The sequence below is a fragment of the Grammomys surdaster genome, unplaced genomic scaffold (assembly GCF_004785775.1).
Source record: "Grammomys surdaster isolate TR1022 unplaced genomic scaffold, NIH_TR_1.0 169, whole genome shotgun sequence".
Lineage (NCBI taxonomy): Eukaryota > Metazoa > Chordata > Mammalia > Rodentia > Muridae > Grammomys > Grammomys surdaster.
In genome coordinates this window covers 16,559,102-16,582,478 of record NW_021604617.1, presented here as the reverse complement: position 1 = coordinate 16,582,478, position 23,377 = coordinate 16,559,102, and the positions used below count along the sequence as shown (strand labels likewise).

The 23,377-nt window shown below is 38.5% G+C and overlaps 1 protein-coding gene across 1 annotated transcript in view; it reads left to right on the top strand.

Moving 5' to 3' along the window:
- The window catches only part of Pkhd1 (PKHD1 ciliary IPT domain containing fibrocystin/polyductin), a 433,222-nt gene that overhangs the window by 55,187 nt on the left and 354,658 nt on the right, over positions 1-23,377 (top strand). The window contains exons 29-34 of the mRNA XM_028766634.1: positions 2,331-2,466; positions 5,342-5,537; positions 6,172-6,239; positions 7,899-9,500; positions 11,864-12,007; positions 22,964-23,183. Coding sequence (XP_028622467.1) covers positions 2,331-2,466; positions 5,342-5,537; positions 6,172-6,239; positions 7,899-9,500; positions 11,864-12,007; positions 22,964-23,183 — 2,366 coding nt within the window. The remainder of the gene's footprint in view (positions 1-2,330; positions 2,467-5,341; positions 5,538-6,171; positions 6,240-7,898; positions 9,501-11,863; positions 12,008-22,963; positions 23,184-23,377) is intronic.

The window sequence follows — 23,377 nt, the reverse complement described above, 5'->3', positions numbered from 1 at the left end:
AGATAGCTCTGTTGTTAAAATGCTTGCTTTGCAAGTAGGAGGACTTAATTTTGATCCCCAGCACATAAGAAGATCAGAGTGCTGTCATATGCCCATAATTCCAGAGCTGGGAAGGCAGAGACAGGCAGATCCTTGGGGATATCTGACTAACCAGAATCCTAATCAGAAAGTCCCATGTCACAGTGGGACACTCTGTCTCAAAAAAGAAGGTGAATAGCTCATGAGGATTGGCATCCCCTCCTGATCTCTGACCTCCACATGGACACATATATGCTTGCATACTCAACATCTCTCTTCCTGTGACTATATATACAACCTTGTATACAAGCCCCTGCTCACACACATACCTTCATACACGAAACAACATGAATATGATCTCAAGTTCCCATGTCCTTCTTATCAGTTCTGTTTAGTGTCCATTGTCTAAAGTCTTGGCTCTTCTCTTCCCTGGAGTGATTGGCAAGGGTCACACTCACTGCCACACTCAGACTAATTAGGGCTACCTTGGTGTCTTCATCATTCTTAGCAGCTCCATGCCCCAGAGAACAACTAGTCACTGAACAAACTTGTCCTGTGAGAGAGAGTTCAGAATACCAGCTGGTCACAGGCTCTACAACTTTAGGTATTTTCAAATACCATGAAAAGCTAGTGTTTACATGAAAATGATATGTGGTTATAGTATATAGCTGTAGTGTAATTGTTTGCTCCCTTCTATCAGGTGTTTAGATGATTTTTAAATCTGCCCTATTATAAGCAGATTATATTATTAGGCCTATTATATTATTAGGCCACCCTAATAATTATATTTTGAAGATATTTATATTTTCCTGGACCCATTAATCTAAGTTTTAAAGTTTTATAAAGTTATGTTGTCTACAGTTATTTTTTTTTCTGGTTTATGTGCTCAGTATTATAGTGTGTTTCATTTCTGGCACTTTGGTCAACTGTGAGTGTTATTTTTTTGGTGTAATCTCCATTAAATGAATGAAATTTGAACTCTTTGGGTTTCTTTTACTACAAAGAATAAACATTAGAGAGCAAATTTTAAATTTTTAACAGAGTTAATATATGGAAATATACAATGGAGAACAGAAGAACAATCATGTTCTCTTTCTGCTTTCCTTCTTCTGTCTCCCTGTTGGAAACACTTTTAATTCTTTGAATTCAAATTGCAATAATATTTTTGGCAAATCAACAAAATGTGTTTACATTATTGCTGTTTTTAAGTCATGTTGGTAGAAACAAAGGATATACTTTTTCTTTTAAGTGTCCTTTGATTCTCTCTCTCTAGTTTCTTTTTTCCTTATAATAGAAGCCCATTATGTTTTAAACAAATCTCCTCCTGTCCTCACTGTGTTTACTGAAGCTCTTGCTTTGATCTAGGTTGGATGTATCTATGCTTTTATTTTGTAGATTTTTTTGTTAGTTCCTTTTTTCTCTTACTCATAGACTCAGTGTTTTCTAGAGTTTATATTTTCTCTTTAGACTTTTAAAAACTCTTTGACAGTTCCATCTATGTATGTATGTAGTTTGATGACATTTGCCCACTACTACCTTCCCTTGCATTTATTCTCTTCAGGTTCCATCCCTTCCTTTTAGGATCCACTGGGTTTAATTAGGGTTTCTTAATGAGCATAGGATGGGGAGTTACTTAGTTACTAGTGACTACACCACAGGAGAAAATACTGCCACATTCCCCAGCAGCCATTAACCACCATTATCTCTTTAACTGGGATAGAGTCCTTCTGAACCACTTCCCACATTTCTGCTAGAGTGTTGATGTACTCTGTCTTATGTATGTCTTGTTCAGGTAACCTAAGCTTCTGTGAGTTTTCATGAATGCAGTGATCATATCATGTCTAGACAGCAGCATTTCATAGCATACCCCCCTCATCCTTAGTTCTTACACTCTTTCCATGGCATTTACCTCCTATTTCTGGGGTAAAGAGTGATGTCTCCTTATTTTGATTATTATTTATCTGTGAGACAAAAGCATTAAAAAACACAACAGAGGAGAAAATTTTCTGAATATTTCCACTTCTGAAACCAATCTCACATATGATGGTTAGTTTAGCTAGGTATAAACACTGCTGAAAACACCTTTCTTCCCAGAAACATTTACTGTGTGAAGTGTATACTACGCTTTCTTACCTTTCAAGGCACAGATAATATTCTTTGATACTGAATTTGTCTAAGTTCTTGACTTCCTACAGGAGCTGAGGAAATAGGTTAAAAAGATCTATTCTATAATAAGCAACTTTTTTGGGGGGGGGCTGGTTATGTTTAGTCTCAAATCCAACCAAGATTTGAATTCTAAAATTGATTTTCAGAGGAAAGATGCATACACTGTGAATGTGACTGTGATCAATGGGGACCACTCCACAGTTCTTGCCAGAGCATTTACTTATGTCTCCTCTTTAAATCCAGTGATTGTATCTTTGAGCAGAAACAGAAGCAACATAGCAGGTAAGATACATGTTACTTCAAGCCCATTTTCACTTTAGAGCTTTGATCCCACTAAAAATCAATTAATGGACTATGGATTTTGATTTACTCTTTATTTATTTGAGACAGGGTCTCACTGTATAGCCCAGCTAGCCTGAAGCTGTATTTGATAGTGACCTTGAACTCACAACACTTGTTTCACTTTTCTATGTGTTAAGGTTATAGGCATACAAAGTGGTATCAGCTTATTATACTATAGATGAAAAAAATTCCAAGTTACCTGGTATCTTATTTCTTCTCTGTGAAAATGTGACTATTTCCTCATCAAAATGATGTGCATATTGAATTAGTATTCAATAAATATTTGTTGAGCAGGAAATTTGTATTGCTACTGTCAATTGTATCGATACATAAGTTTTAGCAGTAATTTATGGGCTTAGTTTATAGAAAAGGAAACTAAGGAATAGAGTCTACATAACCTATGCATACCGTTAGCAAGTAATGAAGCTAAGATTTAAACACCAACAGTCTAAAGATACCAAACATTCAGCTACTTACAGTTGAATATAGGTTTTAGTAGTAGGTTCAATTGTGGCAGTTTAGTAGTTATAGAATAGGTAACCAAATATTCTTGTTTTTGGAGACTTACTGTGTATAAAAAGGATTTTAAAAGCTCTATGCACATGAAATAGTTTAACCTTTATTTGAGAGTCATATGATGGAACAGAATTATAATTATTTCTTGTTATGTTTTTAAAATGTAGCTGGTGATGGTTCTTTCTGATTAATTGAATGCCAGATGGCAGAGTTTATGGTTTATTATAAAAAGGTCATGTTTCCTGATGAAAAAGCATGAACTCAGTTTTTCTGATACTTCTCTCATTTTCTGAAGCTTGAGGGTACATGGATAGAGTGATCTACCCTTTATTAATATTACTCAGCTCAGGTAGCACTGAAGAATTATCTTCCTCTAGTGACTAAAGTATCTAAAATGGTACAGATTATTTCCAATGAGGTAGAAAAGGGGCTGACAGAGACTGAGTCATCCATGCGAGAACATGCATGGGATGGAACTAGATCCTCTACACATATGTAACAGATGTGCAGCTTGGTCCTCATCTGAGTCCCCTAACAGCAGGGGCAGAGGCTGTCTCTGACTACATTGCTTGCCTTTGCATCTCTTATCCTAACTAGGGTCCCTTTTCTAGCTTCAGTAGAAAATCTACCTAATCCTACTGCAACTTGATAGGCCAAGGGAGTTACTATCCAGGGGAGGCCTCTCCTTCTTTGAGAAAAAAGGGAGCAAGGTTAAATAGAAGGGAGGTGAGAGGGAGGAGCTTCAAGGAGAGGACAGAGGGGAAGCTGTGATTGGGATGTAAAGTAAACAAATGAGTTAATTTTAAAAAAAAATTAGTATGTGTGCATGCATGCATGTGTGTGTATGTGTAGGCCAGAGAATAACTTCTGGGAGTCAGTTCTCTCCTACCATGTGGCTCCCAGGGATCACACTCAGGTTGTCTGGTTGGGTGCAAGTACATTTACACCCCCCCTCCACCAGTGAAGCCATCTTACCTCTCCCTACTGACATGATTTTGACAGCTCTTTGACTACCTTTGACAGTTCTGTGAGGGCAAGGGCTGTTTATGTGTCCTTTAACCTCTAGTGTCTTTGTCATGGACTTAATACATATTTCAATCAGAAAGAGTTGAGGGAAAGTGTTTAAGATACGCACACCCTTTCAGCAGAGTTACTGGCTCTACCAAAAGACCATTGAAATAGAAAGCAGAGGGGGGAGCTTGAGCTTCCTTTTTCCAGTACTTAGTTATGAAGCCTTGGTGGCTAAGAGCTCCTCAACTTCAAAGTGCCCACTGTACTTCATCAGGGCAATAGGTGACAATTAGCTTCATCTACATGCTTGGCACAAACCTAAGATCACCTGGAATATGGCACTGTAGATGAAGAATTGTCCAGATCAGATTGCCCTGTGGGCATGTGTGTGAGATATTTTATTTTCTTTAAAATTTTTATTTTCTCTTTTGCCTGTATGTATTTATGGGTACCACATGCATCCCTGTTACCCATGGAGGTAAGGACCAGGTATCAGATTTCCTGTAACTGGAGTTATGGATGGTTTGGTGCTGGTAACCAAACCCAGGTCCTTTGTAAGAGCAGCACGTGCTCTGAACCACTGAGCCCTCTCTCTAGTTTCCTGTGAGGCATTTTCTTGATAAATAATTGATACATCAAAGCTTAGCTATTTGTGGGTGGCAGCGTTCCTAGGTTGGGCCTGAGGTAAACAGGAAAGAAATAAGCCAGAGAGGGCAAATAAATCAGCAGTGTTCTATGATCTCTGCTTCAGTTCCTGTTCTGGGTTCCTGTCTTAGGAGCTCCTGCCTCAGCTTTCCTTGTCTGTAGCCAATAAGCCCAAGAAATCCTTTCTTCTCCACGTTGATTTTGGTTAGTATTTTATTACAGAAACATAGAGCAAACTAGGACCCAGTGGGAAGATCAAGTAGAGTGATGGTGCTGTGTAGCTGAGGCACTATTGGAGCTGTACAGTATATTCTGGAGATGTAGATTTTTGCTTTTATCAGCACAAAAGTAGAGGCTGAAGAAAAGAACACAGGACCCTGTTTGCAGGTTAGGAAGACAAACCTCCCAACTACTTAATTTACCTTTACAAGAATAAAAGTTAGCAAAATTGTCTCAGCAATTTTGCATTGTTGATTCCCTTGAAGTTTTAGGCTGTATCTCCGTTAAAAGAATTGTTAGAAACTTCATGAAAAAATGGATGGCTGTTAAAATTCTTAGAGAATTATGTATAGGGCTGACTTTATTTAAAGATGTAGTGGCTTAGGCTAAAAGTCCAGAGGTAAATATATTCTCCTTGATGCAGGAGGTGAGATTCTGTTCCTTGGGATGGCACTGCTGGTGAATTACACAGATCTGGATGTGCAAATCCATGTGCAGGACACTTCTGCTCGGGTCCTTGCACAGACAGCGTGGGGACTGGAGGTGGTGTTGCCTCCACTGCTGCCTGGCATCCATGTGATTTCAGTGTTCATCAATGGAGTCAGCATTCGTTCACAGGGGTAAGGTGGCCACTGCAGTTGAACTTGGGTTCATTTGATGGAATAGCAACTCATCTGGGAAATTCTACTTTGATATACGTGTTTTCTCTTTTCCATGTAAAGTGAGGTTATAAAGATACGAGAATTACAAACATATGAATGAGTCTTGAAGCCTTGTGGACTATTCACTCTTTAGACAATTGGAGGAGGAAATGTTGGGTTACTTGTTGGAGAAAAGGGAAATTTTGGGAAGTTGGTTGCGGTGGGAATAGGGTGGACATCTGTGTCTAAAGAAGGTAAGCCGTTGGTGGAATATTTTAATAAGATTGTGTCTGAGGCTTTGAATAAATGGTTTACTATAGCTGCATAAGCCCCGCCTCCTGCCTCACCTTCACCTCTGTATCTTGAAATCCCTGTAGATTTTCTCAAGAAATTCTCTCTCCCTAATCTAGGAGGTATCTAACCTGTATACGACTGAGACTGATGAAGCCACATGAGACTGGTCCAGGACAACACCCTGCCCTTCTCTCCACTGTTTCTCCTCTATGGGCAAGACCACTGATACTTGCTCTCCATCATTGTTTCTTTACAAGCATCTCTCCATCTGCTTTTTCTCATCTCCATGATCTTTTCTAATACCACCCATCTTCTCTAGGGTTGATCTCCACATCCAGTACCTCACTGAAGTTTTCAGCGTGGAACCTTGTTCTGGGTCTCTCTTGGGTGAGTGATTCTGACATCGCACATAGTTTATCCAGCTAGTTGTTTTTCTGAATAGTCAGGTTTCATTCCTGGACTAGTGATCATGTGAGGTCAGGGCTGCAGGGGCCAGGGAAAGAAATTTCCTTTGGTTCTCAGATGAACAATCAGTCTTATGTGAAGTGAAGAGAGCTGTGAGTCTTCAGCTCCGTGAGTTCCAGAAATGAAAGAATACAAAAAGGAGAGGTACACTCTTAGAAGAGCTGTGAGACTTCAGCTCTGTGAGTTTCAGAAATTAAAGAGCATAAAAAGGAGAGGTACACTCTTTTGTTTTCTACTGGAAATGTTGAAACATCCAATGGCCAGCACACTCAAGCATCCAGTAGATACTACATTCAAGCATCCAGTAGACACTACATTTTACTATATTTTACTCCATTCAAGGATCCAATGGATACCACACTCAAGCATCCAATAGACACCACACTCAAGCACCCAATAGACAGCACACTCAAGCATCCAGTGAACAAAACATTCAAGCATCCAGTAGATAGCACACTCAAGCAACCAGTGGACACTACACTCAATCATCCAGGAGACGCTACACTCAAGCATCTAGGAAACACCACACTCTATCATCCAATGGACATCACATTCTGTCAGCCAGTGGACACTACACTTAAGCAATCAATGAACACTACACTCAAACACCCAGTGAACACCACACTCAAGCATCTAGTGGACACCATGTTGAAACAAGTATTAGAAGGGAAGGAAAAGCCTCCTGCAACAATTATTTTTGATATTATATGTGCAAGGAGATGAGGGAGGAGTCTTCAGTGTCTCCACTTTCCTCTAAGGATTAAAGATAAAGGCAGAAAGATAGAAACTCAAATTCAGTATGGGAAATGTAAGAACTATGTAGAATGTTACATCAGATAATATAGCAGATGGCAAGAAAATGAAAAAATTTAATTTTTCACTCAGATATAAGTTGACAGTAGTATAGCAGTCTACGACATACAAATGTATTCTAAAATTTTGTCTTAAATATTAAAAAAATACCAGTTTTGGTGTTTGAAGAGACGGCCAGTGATTATGATCACTTGTTGCTCTTATAGAGGATGGAGTTCAGTTCCCAGAACCCACATGGTGGCTCACATTGGTCTGTAACACCAGTTTCAGAGGATCTGTCACATCCTCTTCTGGCCTCCATGGGCACAGTATACAGTGGTACATAGACATCCATGAAGGCAAAATACCCATACACACATAAAAAAAAATCTTAAAGAGTATTCTTATAAAACAATTTGAATCACTGTACTGCTATGTGAATTTTGTCATATCTGATCCTAATGATCACAAAATTAGCCATGATAAGGATGAAATTTGTGCACCCGACTTTTGACTTAATTGCAGTAGACCTGCACAAGTGGTGCAGTTATTATTTGAAATATTAGCTTTTACATTTATGTGTGCGTGTGTGTGTATGTGTGTGTATTTGTGTATAAGCACATCCCTCATTGGGCATGTAGTGGTCAGAGGTCAGCTTCCTCTTTTAATCATGTGGGTCCTCAGGAATTAAACCCTGATTGGCCATGCCACAGAGGCCTTTAGCTGCTGAGCCTTTCAGCTAGCCAGAATATTAGCTTTTAATTTGTGTCTTTCATGTTTACACTTTAGGTGGAACTATCCTCAGCCTCTCAGGAATAGGACTGGGCAGAGACCCAGCTCTGATTCAGGTGCTTGTGGACAATCGGCCTTGTGATATTGTGAACTTAACGGAAGTAAACATTTGGTGTGAGACTCCCCCAGCCATACTACCACCCAGGGCAGATGTTCTCACTGTCCCAGCATCTGTGGAGATCTGGGCTGGCAACATTTCTTTCTTCCATGGACCAAGCTTGGTGGGGAAGGCCTTTACCTTCACATATGAAGGAGTAGCAACACCAGTCGTCACTGCTATGTGGGGGGAACTCATGAACAACAGTGTGAGGTTTTTTGTGGAAGGAAATAATCTCTCTGACTCAGTTATTCTTTTGGGATCCTTGAAATGTGACCTTGAAGTGCAATTTTTTGGTAATAGCAAGAACCTGTCCGGGTGCTCCCTTCCTCTCCACAGTTTGGAAGCCGGGGTCTATAGTCTCCAAGTTCGTCATGAGAGGATGGGGTTTGCCAATATGTCTGCAGTGCCTCAGAAATTTGAGTTGTCACCTCAGATTATTGATATCTTCCCAAAACATGGCTCTATATGTGGTGGGACAGTACTTACTGTGAAGGGCGTAGCTTTTGGTTCCAGAAGGAGGTCAGTTCATGTTGACCTTTCAGGTCCTTTCGCTTGCGTGATTTTGAGTTTGGGAGACCACACAGTCCTATGCCAGACCAACTTTGTGGGTGACCAGTTTTCTGAAGCATTGTTGGCTCTAAACATCACAGTTCTGGTCAATGGGATGACCAGCAAGTGTGAAGGGAACTGTACATTCTTCATGGAGGAAGCAACAACTCCTGTTGTGGATGCTTTGACTATAAGCATCAGTGGGTCTCTAACCACCGTGCTGATGAGAGGCCAGTGGTTAGGTACCACTGTTGACCAGCCAATAGCATTTGTGGATGATCAACTTCCTTGCCGTACAACTTTCTTCAATACCAGCCATGTGGTATGCCAGATGAGAAATTTGTCCCCAGGGTTCCACTACCTATCAGCCGTTCAAACAAGTGCTGGATATGCTTGCCTCAATAGTGTTTCTAGAAACTTCTTCATTGTGCCTCAGGTGTTTGATTATTTTCCTAAGGATTTTAGCATCCATGGTGGAAGTCTCTTGACTATAAAAGGCATAGCCTTGCAAGGAAGGAAAGCTACATTTGTCTATGTTGGCCAGCAGGCTTGTCTAACAGTGAACATCAGTTCTGAGTTCATCCAGTGTATTGTTCCTTCAGGAAATGGCTCTGTTGCTCTGGAAATAGACGTGGATGGAGTTTTATACCACATGGGATTGGTTGATTACAGGAACAGCTTTACCCCAGAATTGCTTTCCATTTCACAGAGTCATGACGTCTTAACCTTTACAGTGGCCCGGATCTCAGGGGCTGCAAATGTTGACATTCTTATCGAGACGTCACCGTGTCTAGGTGTTGCTGGTAACCGTACGGTTCTCCGATGCATGGTCCCTTTGCTTCCTGCTGGGGAGTATCTTGTTACAGGTTATGATCACAGCAGAGGATGGGCCTCATCTGCTCTCATTCTTGTGCTGAAAGCCACTGTGACCTCAGTGACAGAGAACTATGGTAAGTAGAGAATATAAGACAGAATATTTTCTCTATAAAGTGAATTAATTGTTACTCTAAGTTTTTGACTTCTTGACCTCATAGATAGTCCACAGGGTCTTCCTCAGGCTCGTCTTTTTGGGGTTTCATTTATTTATCTTCATTTTTCATCAGAGGAATTTCCCATATTCCCAAAGTATTTGATTTTATTTTAATTTCAGGCATCTACTTCATTGACAAGTGTTTTACATTTAATATCAGTTGCTAAAGCTCATTATTTGATTGTATAAGAATATAAATGTATTCACCTACTTTAGGCATATGCTGATTTGTATTATTCAAAACACATTCAGTAGCATTAATTTTTGTCATTTTGTAATGATTCACAGTTGAATTCATACTCCACCCATAATAGGCCAGTGCCATAGTACAAGTGTACTGGTTCAATTTTTTAAAAAAATTATTGATTTTTCTATTTTATGTGTATGTATGTATGTCTGAGTGTATATATGTGTATCTCATGTACTCAAGGTGTCCATGGAGGCTGGAAAAGGGCATCAGATTTCTAGGCACTGGCTTTACAGGTAGCTGTGAGCTTCCCATTGTGGGTGCTGTAACCAAACTCCAGTCTTCTGGAAGGGGACTGAGTGCTCTTAACCTCTGAGTCATCTCTATGGGTTCCAACTTTATTATTTTTCTTTTAGATACACTGACATTTGTTTAGCTTTTTTTTTCCTCAAAATAGTCTCCATTCACTTACTTTGCTGAAGTAGCTAAATTATGATTGTTGGGGTAATAGCCATACTATTTCTTAGACCCTTGGCTTTTGCTGAGTGGGATTCTGTGGGGATCAGGATTTGCATTTGGAGGCAGTAGTGATTAATGTAGTTAATGTAGCCTTGCTTTTTCTAAGATTTTGCTTCCTTATTTAATAAAGGACTTTGGACTGAACAGTCCATAAATTCTTCTTCCTATTCCTCAAGAAACCATAATTTTTATGGTGAAAAGAGCACCATAAAATGGACCTATAGCAGAAGACATTACCCTTGAGTGGTCGAGAGCCTGTGGAAAGAACTCCATTCCTCTAATGCAGTGGTTCTCAACCTTCCCAATGCTGCGACTGACCCTTTAATACAGTTCCTCATGTTATGGTGACCCACCTCCTAACCATAATATTATCTTTGTTGTTCCATAATAGCTGTAGTTTTGCTACTGTTAAATGAATTGTAATACAAATATCTGATATGCAGGACCATCTTAGGCATCCCCTGTGAAAGAGTCATTTGACCCCAAAAGGGGTCTCAACTCCCGGATTGAGAATGACTGCTCTAGTGGAAATGGAAGCTCTGCATCTCTGAGTGACCCAGCAGTCTGGACTAACTTTGCTTACCTAAGAACCTTAAAATATGTCTTTTCTATGGCCCTTATTGACAGTGGCAGAAGTGGAGCAATATTTGGGGGTATTGGATATTCAACTCTTGATTGAGGAAATTTGTATAATGAGATTCTAGTTATCTATCAAAATGAAACAGAATCTATGAAGGTCTGGAAAAAATGTCTATGCAGTAATTTTAAGTAAATGAAAGAGCTTCAGGATAATATGTACATAATGAATCCTTTGTATATAACATATAAATAATATATATATATATATATTCATATTATGCACACATACACACATGCACACACATATAAATGTTTTTTTATGTATATACATGTTATACATGCTTTGTATATATGTTATATACATATATAACATATATATGTGCATTTGGAAGCAGTAGTTAAGATAGCTAATATTGCCTTGCTTGTGTGTGTATATATATAATATATATACATATATATGTATACATATATACATATATACATATATACATATATATATGTATACATATATATGTTATATATAATGTATGAGTATGATTTAAAAATGTGGAGGGAATCATCCAACTCATATATCTCCATATATATATATATATATATATATATATATATATATATTCATGTATATAAAACACACACACACATATATATATATATACACACATATATTTGTTAAAGAGTCATAGGTGGTTAGGAGAACTTAAACTTTTCTCTCTATTTTATGCTTTTTTTGTATGGAAATAAATTTGTGTAGAGAAAAACTCAAAGCTGTAAACTAGTAATTTATACAATGTGATTACAATTTTTAATCATTGCCCAACACACACTAAAAAAGCTGCAGGTCAGAGTCAAGCAGAGAGGATCATGGAGATGCTGGGATCAGCTGTACACATTCTGTGGGGGTTGAGGAGGCTGCACAGCGAGGGAGTGATGGTTGAACTTTGTGTGCAATAAGCCAAGATTTGCCTCATGAATGATGAGCCTGGGATTTGTCTCTGAAGGCTGCCTGGGTGGAAGGCTTTTGCATGTGCTCGGAGCAGGATTTTCTCCAGGGAACATCTCAGCTGCTGTATGTGGTGCTCCGTGCCAAGTCTTGGCTAATGCGACCGTGTCTGCCTTCAGCTGCTTGGTTCTGCCCCTGGATGGTAAGAAAAAAAAATCACACATAGACATTCATGTAAAGATCATATCCTTTGGCCCTTTCTGTTTCTGTTTTGCTAATGTACTGACTACCACTGAGAGTAGAATTTTCTCTTTTCTCTCAAAGATGGTAGACCCTGGGGCCTGAGGAGGTGGCTCACTGGGCAAATGGCTGGCTTTGTTAGAATGATGGCTTGAGTTCAGAAACTCTGCACCAATGTTAAAGCTTATTGCAACGGTACATGACTATAACCCAGGAGTGGATGGAGCTGCAGAGACAGGTGAATGCCCAGCACTTGCTGGGTAGGCACTCTAGCTGAAAGGTGAACTCTGGGTTCAGTAAATCTGTCTCAAAATAAGGTGAAGAGAGATGGAGAAGGCACTTGAAGGCAAGTTCTGGACTCCACATGCACACGCCTAGACAAGTGTATCACGCAACACATGTGTAAATCTCCCATATTCAACCATGTGCACCTTATACGTGCATATAACACACACACACACACACACAGAGAGAGAGACAAAAAGAATATCCATAGGAATCATTTCTTTTTCTTTTTCCTTTTTTTTTTTTTTTTAGTCAATCATGTTTGATCTACCCTAAGTCTCTGGGATAGCCAGTCTCTGGTAACCAGACATTGGTTGGCCACACCCACACTTTTTATAAACACTATTACCCCAGCACATGCTGCAGGCAGGACAGAGTATAGGTCAAGGGTTTTGTTGCTGGGTTGGTGTGCAGGTTTCTCCTTCCATATCCTACAGAGTACCTTCCAATATCAAAGGGACTAGAATGTAGTGGTGAAGGCTACATGCAGGGACTAGCTTGACTTTTCTTATGTTCAGTGACCTATGTGGATGTTGTCCTTGGCAATGGGGCTCCACAGTCATGTTTTGTTCTAGTATCAGCCTGGGTTATTTGGGGATTTCCACAGGACCTTCTTGCCCAGCATCTCAAACAAATGAAACCCTGACCCACCACGGAAGCCTTGCTTGGTTACAAAAGATGACCGGTTCAGACTTCCTGTCCTCCATTAGTAAGAGTCCTCACTAGGGTCACCCTCATAGATTCCAAGAAGTTTCCACTGTATTAGTTTTCCATACCACCCCCAAATGCACCTCTCATTCTAGCTGTGTCTTTCCACACTCTCTCCCTCCATCACTTTCCTGACCTGATCCCTCCTGATCTTGTCTCCTCTTGCTTCAGTCTACCCAAAATCTATTCTATTTTCCCTTCCTAGGGGATCAATACATCCTCTCCAGAGCTTCCTTTTTACCTAATCTCTCTGGGTCTATGGATTCTTGCTTCATTATCATTTACTTAACAGTTAATATTCCCTTATAAGTGAACACATACCACATTTCTATTTCTGCATCTGGGTCACCTCACTCAGGATAATTTTTTTTTTGTAGGTACAACCATTTGCTTTCAAATTTTATGTTATCATATTTTTAACAGCTGAGTAATACTCCATTCTGTAAATGTATCACATATTATCTATTCTTTAGTTGAGTGATGTCTAGATTATTTTCAGTTTCTGGCTGTTATGAAGAAAGCCCCAGTGAACATAATTGAGCCAGTGAGTGTCCTTGTGCTAGGATAGAGCATCCTTTGGGTGTATGCCCAGGAGTAGTACAGCTGGATCTTGAGGCAGATCATTTCCCAATTTTCTGAAGAACTGCCATATTGATTTCCATAGTGGCAGTACAAGTTTCTACTCCCACCAGCAATGGAGGCGTGTTCCCCTGTTCTACTTCCTTGCTAGTGTAAGCTACCACTTGCTGTTTTGATCTTAGCCATTTGACAGATGTAAGATGGAATCTCAAAGTAGCTTTGATTTGCATTTCCCTGATGGCTAAGGATGTTGAACGTTTCTTTAAGTGTTTTTTGGCTATCAAAGATTCCTCGATTGAGAATTCTCTGTTTATATCTGTATCCCCATTTTAAAATTGCATTATTTTGTTTTTTGATATCTAGTTTATATATATATATATATATATATATATATATATATATATATATGTATATATATGTGTATATACATATATATATTTGATTGTAGCCTTCTATCAGATATAGAGTTGGTAAAAAACAACAACAACGTTTCCCTATTCTGTAGCCTGCTGCTTTGTCCACCTGCCCTTTGCCTTACAGAAACTTTTCAGTTTCATGAGGTCCTGTTTATTAATGGTTGATTTTAGTGCCTGAGCTATCAGTATTCTGTTCAGAAAGTCATCTCCTGTGCCAATGTGTTCAAAGCTACTACCCACTTTCTATTCTATCAAGTTTAGTGTGTCAGGTTTTATGTTGAGGCTTTTGATCCACTTGGGCTTGAATGTTGCCTAGTGTGATAAATAACAGATCTATTAACCTTCTACATGCAGCCATCCAGTTTGATCTGCACCATTTGCTGAATATGCTGTCTTTTTTTTTTCCAGTGTGTATTTCTGGTTTCTTTATAAAAACAAACAAACAAACAAACAAGTATCTATAGATGTGTGGACTTATGTCTGGGTCTTCAATTTCATTGTTAATCAATGTGTTTTTTTTTTATGTCATTGCCATGCAAGTTTTATTACTGTTGCCCTGTAGTACAACTTGAAATCAGGATGTTGGTACATTCAGCAGTTCTTTTATTGTTCAGGATTATTTTAGCTATTGTGGAATTTTTGTTTTCCATGTGAAGTTGAGAATTGTCCTTTCAAGGTTTGTAAAGAATTGTGTTGGGCTTTTGGATGGGTATTGTGTTGAATCGGTACATTACTTTTGGTAGGATGGCCATTAAAAATTATTATTATATCAGTTCTATTGATCCAGGAGTATAGGACATCTTTCCATCTTCTGATACCTTCTTCAATTTCTTTCTTCAAAGACTTGAAGTTTTTATCATACAAGTCCTCGAACCACTTGGTTAGAGTTATCCCAAGATATTTTATATTGTTTGGGCCTATTATGAAGGGTGTTGTTTCCCAGATTCTTTCTTAGTCCATTTGTTGTTGGTGTATAGAAGTATACTGGTTTTGAGTGAATCTTATATCCAACCACTTTGTTGAAAGTATCAACTGTAGGAGTTTCCTGGTAGAGTTTTTGGGGTTACTTATATGATATTATCTTATCATCTGCAAATAGCAATACTTTGGCTTCTTCCTTTCTAATTTGTATCACTGTAATTTCCTTTAGTTGCTTTATTGCTCTAGCTAAAACTTCAAATACTATATTGAATAGATATGGAGAGAGAGAACAATCTTACCTTGTTTCTGATCATAGTAGAATTACGTCGTATTTCTTTCCATTTAATTTGATGTTGGCTATAGGCTTGCTGTAAATTGCTTTTATGTTTAGGTATGTTCCTTGAATCCCTAATCTCTCCAGGACTTTTATCATGAAGGGGTATTGGATTTTGTCAAAGTTGGGTTTGTGTGTGTGTGTGTATGTCAAAGAATCATCTATTGAGATGGTCATGTGGTTTTATTCTTTCAGTTTATTTATGTGGTGGATTACAATGACTGATTTTCATATGTTGGACCATCCCTACATCTCTGGGATAAAGCCTACTAGATCATAGTAGATGATTTTTTTAATGTGTTCTTAGATTCAGTTTGAAAGCATTTTACTGAGTACTGTTTTCATTTATGTTGATAAGGGAAATTGGTGTGTAATTCTCTTTTACTTTTGAATCTTTATGTGGTTTGGGTATCCGGGTAACTATGGACTCATCAAATACATTTGGCAATGTTCCTTCTGTTTCCATTTTGTGAAAAAAATTTGAATAGTACTGGCATTAATTCTTCTTTGAAAGTCCAGTAGAAGACTACTCTAAAATCATCTGGCCCTTGGCTTTTTCAGTGGCTGAGGGGAGACTTTTAATGACTGCTTCTATATCCGTAGGAGTTATTGGTATATTTAAGTTGTTTATAAGATCTTGTTTAACTTTGGTAGATGATGTCTATCAAGAAAATTACCCATTTCTTTTACATTTTTCAATCTGATAGAGTACAGGTTTTAAAAACATGTCCTTATGATTCTTTCTATCACCTCAGGGTCTGTTGTTATTGCCCCTCCTTTCATTTCTTATTTTGTTAATTTGGATGTTCTCTTCACACTGTCTTAGTTTGGATAAAAGTCTATCTTGTTGATTTTTTTCAAGGAATCAACTCATTGATTCATTGATTTTTTTGTATTCTCTTTGTTTCTATTTTATTGATTTCATCCCTGAGTTTGATTATTTCCTGCCACCTACTCCTCTTGGGTGTGTTTGTTTCTTTTTGTTCTAAAGCTTTCAGATACTGTTAAGTTGTTAAGTTGTTGTTGTTAGTGTGAGATCTCTCCAATTTCTTTATGAAGGCACTTAGTGTTATGAACTTTCTTCTTAGCACAGTTTCATTGTGCTCTATAAGTTTGGATACATTTTGTATTAATATTTATTGAATTCTAGGAAGTCTTTAATTTTTTTTATTTCTGCCTTGACTTTTTTTTTTCATTCAGCAGAGGGTTGTTCAATTTCCAAGAGTTTGTACATGTTATGTTGTTTCTCTTGTTGATATCGAGCTTTAATCCATGGCAGCTGGACAGAATGTAGAGAATTATTTCAATTTTCTTGTATCTGTTGAGACTTTGTATCCAAACATGTGGTCAATATTGGAGAAATTCTCATGAAGTGCTGAAAAGAAGGTATATTCTTTTGTGTTTGGCTGAAATGTTTTGTAAATATCTGTTAGATATATTTGGTTTATAATGTCTGTTAGTTCCTGTCTGTCTGTCTGTCTGTCTGTCTGTCTGTATCTATCTATCTATCTATCTATCTATCTATCTTCTATCTATCTTGTTTAGTTTTTGCCTCAATGACTATTGGTGAGAATTCTTCAAGTCTCAGTGTGTGAGGCTAAGTCGTGTTTGTTTGCTCATTTGTTTGTTTGTTTTTTTACAAACCTGGGTGCCCTTGTGTTTGAGGAATAGATGTTTAGAATTGGAATGTCATTTTGGTGGATGTAATGTTTTCTCTCATCTCCTTTGTTTAATTTGGTATGAAGTTTAATTTGTTAAATATTAAAATGGCTATGCACAGCTTGCCTCTTGTGTCCATTTGCTTGGGATGTTATTTTCTAACCATTTACCCTGAGATAATGTCTATCCTTGGTGTTGAGGTGTGTTTCTTGCATGCAGCAGAAGTATGGATCCTGTCTTCATATCCATTCTGTTGGTTTGCTTTTTTTTAAATTGGGGAATTAAGACCATTGATATTATGAAATATCAGTACCAGTGACTGTTACTCCCTATCATTTTGGTAGTGATGGTGATGATGTACATACATGTACACACCTACACGTATGCTTCCCTTCTTTTGGTTTTGCTGGTGTGAAATTATTTATTTCCTATGTTTTTATGGGTATAGTTAACATCCTTGAGTTGGAATTTTTCTTCTAGTACCTCCAGTTAGACTAGATTTGTAGATAGTTTATTATTGACTTTATCATGAATGTCTCATTTCTCCATCTATGATGATTGAAAGTTTTGCTGGGTATAGTAGTCTGGGCTTGTATCTGTGGTCTCTTAGAGTCTGTAGCACATATGTTTAGGCTGTTCTGGGTTTTAGTATCTCTATTGAGAAGTCAGGTGTAATTAAAATAGTTTTGTTTTTATATGTTATGTGGTATTTTTCCCTTGCAGCTTTAAATATTCTTTCTTTGTTCATAATGTTCTTTGATCATTATGTGGTGAGAGGATTTTCTTTTCTGGTCCAATCTGTTTGGTGTTCTACAATCTTTTTCTACCTTTATAAGCAGGTTAGGAAAATTTTCTCTGATTTTGTTGAAAATATTTTCTGGGACTTTGAAGTGGGAATCTTCTATTTCCATTCCCATTTTTCTTAGGAAAATACTGTCTCAGATTTCCTGGATTTTTCATGTTAGAACATTTTAGATTTCACGTTTTTCCTTATCAATGTATCCATTTCTTCAATTGTATCTCTAATACCTAAGATTCTCTCATCTCCTGTATGTTCTTGGTGATGCTTGCTTGCATCTATAGTTGAGCATAGGGTGGCTGCCTGAGTTGGAGGTAGAAGAGAAGCCGGGGCAGGAGGTAGATGGTCTGTGAGGTCTACAGGAGGCTGGGACAGTGGGGAGGGAAGGGCACAGCAGGTGTTCTTTTGCAGTGATAGACATGACCCTGAGGATCAGGTCTAGGTGAACAGAGGTTTGTAAAAACTTTCTCATATATATTGCACGAATTAAGACACTTTAAATCAACCTAGTATTATTTTAAAACGCTAACTCTTAACCAGAAGTACAAAGGGAAAAATGAAGTGTTTAGTCTCAGGTAAATTTTGTTGTTGTAGGTTTTAAAACTTATATGGGAGAAATTAAATTAGCATATTATAAAGGATTATAATATTAGACTTAAGGATTGGAAACAGAATTAGCTATATGGGTTTTGAAAGGAGCAATGATGGAATTAAAGGCTGTAACTCTTGCCATAGCCACAAGGTGTCACCAAAGACTCATCAAGAGCACAAGCCCACAGTTCTCTTTCATTAAAACAGCCTTTGAAAATACACTTATTCTTGTGGTCTCGTGAGGGTTCCTACTCTAGGTTCCTTATGTAAGATCCAGGTGGAGGTTTGAGGATTCTTTGAACCTTCTAAAACTAAATGAAATGCTCCATGCCTGAGTGTGTTCTCATTCTTCCTGTGGAAGTACGTGTGCAGTAGATAACAAATGGTTAAGAGGCTGCACATGAGAAACTGTTAAAACTCACTAGTAATTCTCCTGCTGCATAGGACTGCATATAACCGGCAGCACAGGGAATCTGTTTAATCCAGAGATGTTGTTAGAGGAAAATCAACAGCAATCCTCACACCTGTATTCCAGTTGCCATTCGCAGAGGATTCATCTATATTGCTAGTACTGCCCTCCTGAACTGTCTCAGTGTTGGGTTAGCCAGTGGCCTTTGGAAAGCATGTTCCTCAGCTACACCAGCATACTGTGCCTATGCCCTGGAGCTACCTTTGTAGCAGTGCCTGGGAATCTGTTAGAAATGTCGATTTTCAGGACTCAAGTTAGCTGAAACTTTCTACACAAACATTTTGATATTTCTTCCCTGATTTCCTACATAGTTGCCTAATTTAAAGCTCAAAACCAGGTAGTTTATTAAGCAAGTTCTAGACATCTTTGGGAGTGTCACAGATGTTTGCCTATAGTTTGGTCTTAGATTTGTTATTAACAATAGTGTTGTTTTCTGGTTTATAATTTTCCTGCTAAATACTATCCCCTCCTTTTTCTCTCTTTCTCCATCTCTGTGCAAACATGTGATATGCATGTATGCTTGTGGTATGTGTGCATGTGTTGTGTGACACTTTTCCTAGGGAGACATGAACAAATATCTCCTCACCCCAGTTCTGGAGTTTATAACACACCAAAGTAAGGATACTGTCAAAGTTGAGTTTGGTGAACCAAATAGTTTTATTGGGGTTACTCAGAGTAGTATGGGCAAGGGATTACTTACAGGAGCTGGGTCTCTTCAGGCAGCTCAGCTGGGCTCCTCTGCTTCTTCCATGCTGTACAGGTGATATGCCTCTTTCAGGTTGCTCAGCATATTTGGAAGTGTGTCATACACTACTTAAGTATGCTCAGGGAAAGAGGGACCTAGTAAATCTGGTCAGTTTCAGGAACTTCCTAAGTTTTTGAATTGTTTACTTCCTGAGTTAATGAACCAATCCTTCAGGATGAAATATTTTATCTCAGAGAAAATTTCTACACCACATTAATATGTGCTCATGTATACAAAGTGTGTGCCTATGTGTATATTTGCATAAGTGCACACATGCAGTATATATGCATGCGTTCGCATGTGTACATTGCTTCTTTATTTTGTTTTGTTTGTTTTCATGGCAGCAGAGTTTCTCTATGTAGCCTTGCATGTCTTAGAACTGTTGTGTAGACCAGGCTGGCCTCAAACTTGTAGAGATCTGTCTGATCTAGAGTGCTGGAATTAAAGGCAGGCACTACTACCGCCCGGTACATTGTTTGTTTGTATACATGCATGTGGCATGTGTATGCATTTGGCGTGCATGTCTACGCATATGCCAAGTATGCATCTGTGTTTCTAAAATGACTGCACACAGCCTGACCTTCTTCCTGTTTATATGGCTTCTTTTTCCTTCCACAGTTCACTGCTCCCCTCTTCTCCGTTGGTCTTTTGTTTGTTTGTTTTTCGTTAACTTCTCAAGTTTAACAAGGTTACTTTGAATTCTGACCCTTGGTTTGGAATATTTTCAGTTTGATTTTGCACGATAGAGGGATGGTTCCTGGCCCAGATTGTAGATAAATGTCTTAAGATGCGAGTTTTCCTAATTACAGTCTGCTTGTTGCCATGCCATGCTCTAATCTGTTTCCCTTTTAGGGAAGAATGAGGAATTAAAGATGGAGAAGAGAAAAGTTCCTTAGCTACTTTTGGAGTCAACTATCTTTAGCCCCCCCCCCTCAGATTACACTTCTAGCAAAGGAATATTTTTCTATACAGTGGGTGCTAAAACATCCGGTTAGATGAAATTCATATTTCACTTTTGTTTGAAAATGCTCAAGATCTTTGATCTTCAGGATTTTTTTTTTTCATTTCCTTGGATTATACCAAATGACTTTTTCATGGAAACTTTAACTTTTCCATGAGGCATGAAGAGCTAAAGCGATTAAGGTCACAGAGCTATTTAGTATTGGAACTTTGAATAAAACCCATGGATTTTGATCCCTGGCCTTGGGTGCTTTTCATAATCCACCCTGTCAATTTGCATCCACTTAATCACCTATAATGAATTCATTATTTTATAGGTGTTGAGCCTGTTTTTATTTGCCTTGGGGCTTAGGAGCTAGAAAGTTCTCATGTTTTTTTTTTTTTTTGTCTACCCACAAGAGAGCCCTACCTTCAGCCATTTATTTTTTCCTGCAATTATTCATTCAAAACATTCCCAGAGAATGTCCTAGGTATCAGGTGCTTTGGAATGCAAAAGCAGCCATAATAGCATTCCGGTGTGATTGCAGAAGTACAAATCCTGTTGCATGTGCTTACCTTGTGAAGTCCTGGCTGGCAGGGCTGGGTTGAGGTAACAGTCATGGATTCATGCCTGAAGATACAGATGATGTTTGTTGTGTACCTGTGAGGACGGGCTAGCTGCAAATGGATCAGGCTAGAGCCCCTTTTCCTCTCCTGTTCACTTGAGGATTTTCAGACAGTTCCTGTTAAAATGCCTCACCAGACATCTGTTCTTCTTCCCATTAAAAAGTTACTGACACTTTGTATTATTTTTGTTCTTTTGTTGGAACTAGAGTTTGACTATGTAACTCTGGTTGGCTTGGAACCAACTCACGATGTAGACCAGGCTGGCTTCGTACTCACAGATCTACTGGATGCCTTTCTCTCTCTTGGATGCTGGGATCATGCTTGCCTTATTGTTTCTTTTATGTCTCTTCCTTGTCCTAGAGAGAATGGGACAAATACTTGCTTTCCACTTTATGAAATATGAGTGGTCATTATAATACATAGAGACGTTCTGTTAACTAAGGAGTTTCATAAAGAGTGAGAAGCCTAGCCAGCAACGTGGAAGAAGTAATCGTAACTTCCAGAGGACCTCAGCATAACAGATAAATAAGAAAAAGATAAATAAATATTCCATGTAGAAAAATAACCACAAGGCAAGAGCAGAAACTTCACAGAGTCATGAATTACAATTAAACATAACATTTCTCAATTTAATATGTAATGATAAAAATGGAAATTCAATCTAAAAAGTCAAGATTAAAAATTAATGTTGGTTAAAGCTACAGTGACACTGTGTTCTTCACCACAAGGCAAAGTCAGGGTCTGATAATTACAACTCCATGAAGTTGTTGAGTAAGAACACAATATAGACAGTAGGAGTGCAAACATTTTATGGAAAGCAAGGTAGTAGTTTCTCTTAAAGTTGACCTTACACCTGCAAGCCTTTTTCTTCATAGACATTCATTCTAGAGAAACTCTGTTCATATCTGTGGCAGCAAGTATTTGGAAATATCCAAAAGTCCACTGGGGAAGCCAAAGACTCATTACAGTCACGGCAGGCAGTGCACAGAGGGGACATAACACAGAAGCTGCCTGCAAGGACAACATGCAGAAACTTAAGGATTGTACATTACGTAGAAAGAACAGGGTCACGAATATTTTGTCCTGTGTTATGTTTATTAACGTTCAAACATAAAAGTTGGTAGCCTCTTGTTTAGAAGTATAAATCTGTTTAATAAATTTAAGAATAGTTTTTATTTAATGTGTATATGAGTCTTCCCTGCCTATTTGTCTGTGCACTATGTATGTGTCTGGCAAAGGCCATGAGAAGGGTGTCTGCAGTTATAGGTGGTCGTGAGCTAGCCTGCTGGTTCCAGGAACCAAACCCAGGTCCTCTGGGAGAAGAGCTAGTGCCTTCTCTCCAGCACCTCATGTTTTTTAAAAATGCCAAGTGGTTATATCTGAGAATGAGGAAGGAGATGAATCTAGAGCAGCTGATAAATTCAGAAGCATTATAGCTGTTTCAGTCTCTTGCTGTTTGAATCATCATATGCATTTTATTTATGAGAATTATTTATGCTTAAAAACCATTGTAGTCATCTTCCTTATAACATGTATGTATGTATATATATATACATATATATATATATATATACTTTAATGATTATGTGTATATATTTATATGGGTGTGCTTGCAAGTGAATGTGTTTCTATATATTTGACAGACAGATAATTTCAGGTGTCATTCATAAAGGGTACCCCCTACTTTATTTTGAAACAGTGTTCCACATTGGCTGGTCATAATTCTTCTTGGAAAAATGAACTAATAATTTCATTTTCCTTGGTCAAAGAAAACATCATTCCTGAAATGACACAAGACTTTGAGTTCTTTCCACAGGTTTATCTAAACTCATGGTGACTTTTCCAGCATCCTTGGCTTTCCTATGTGACCTGAGGCATGCAGAAGAGAGCTGTGAAGTCAGAAGCCCCACCTACTTGCAGTGTGATTTGACTGTCTCCATGGGGATGGAGAGACTGCCTGGATCTTGGCCTTATGTCTACCTTTGTGAAGAGAGTTCCCAGTGCCTCTTCGTACCAGATCACTGGGCAGAGCCAGTCTTCCCATCATTCTCAGGCCTCTTTCTCAGGTAGCTCCACCTTTCCAGTCCTCTTTGACTTTCCTACCAGTGTAAGGCCACTGGGCTCCACAGAGCTGTCAGAACGCACAGGCAGGGTGGTTATGGCCTACGGGCCTCCAACTCTTTCAGAGGGGCTGTTCCACCATGGATTCCAGCCAGCCTACATATCAAAGCATTGCTGTCCTTTTCAAGTGTTCAAGAGA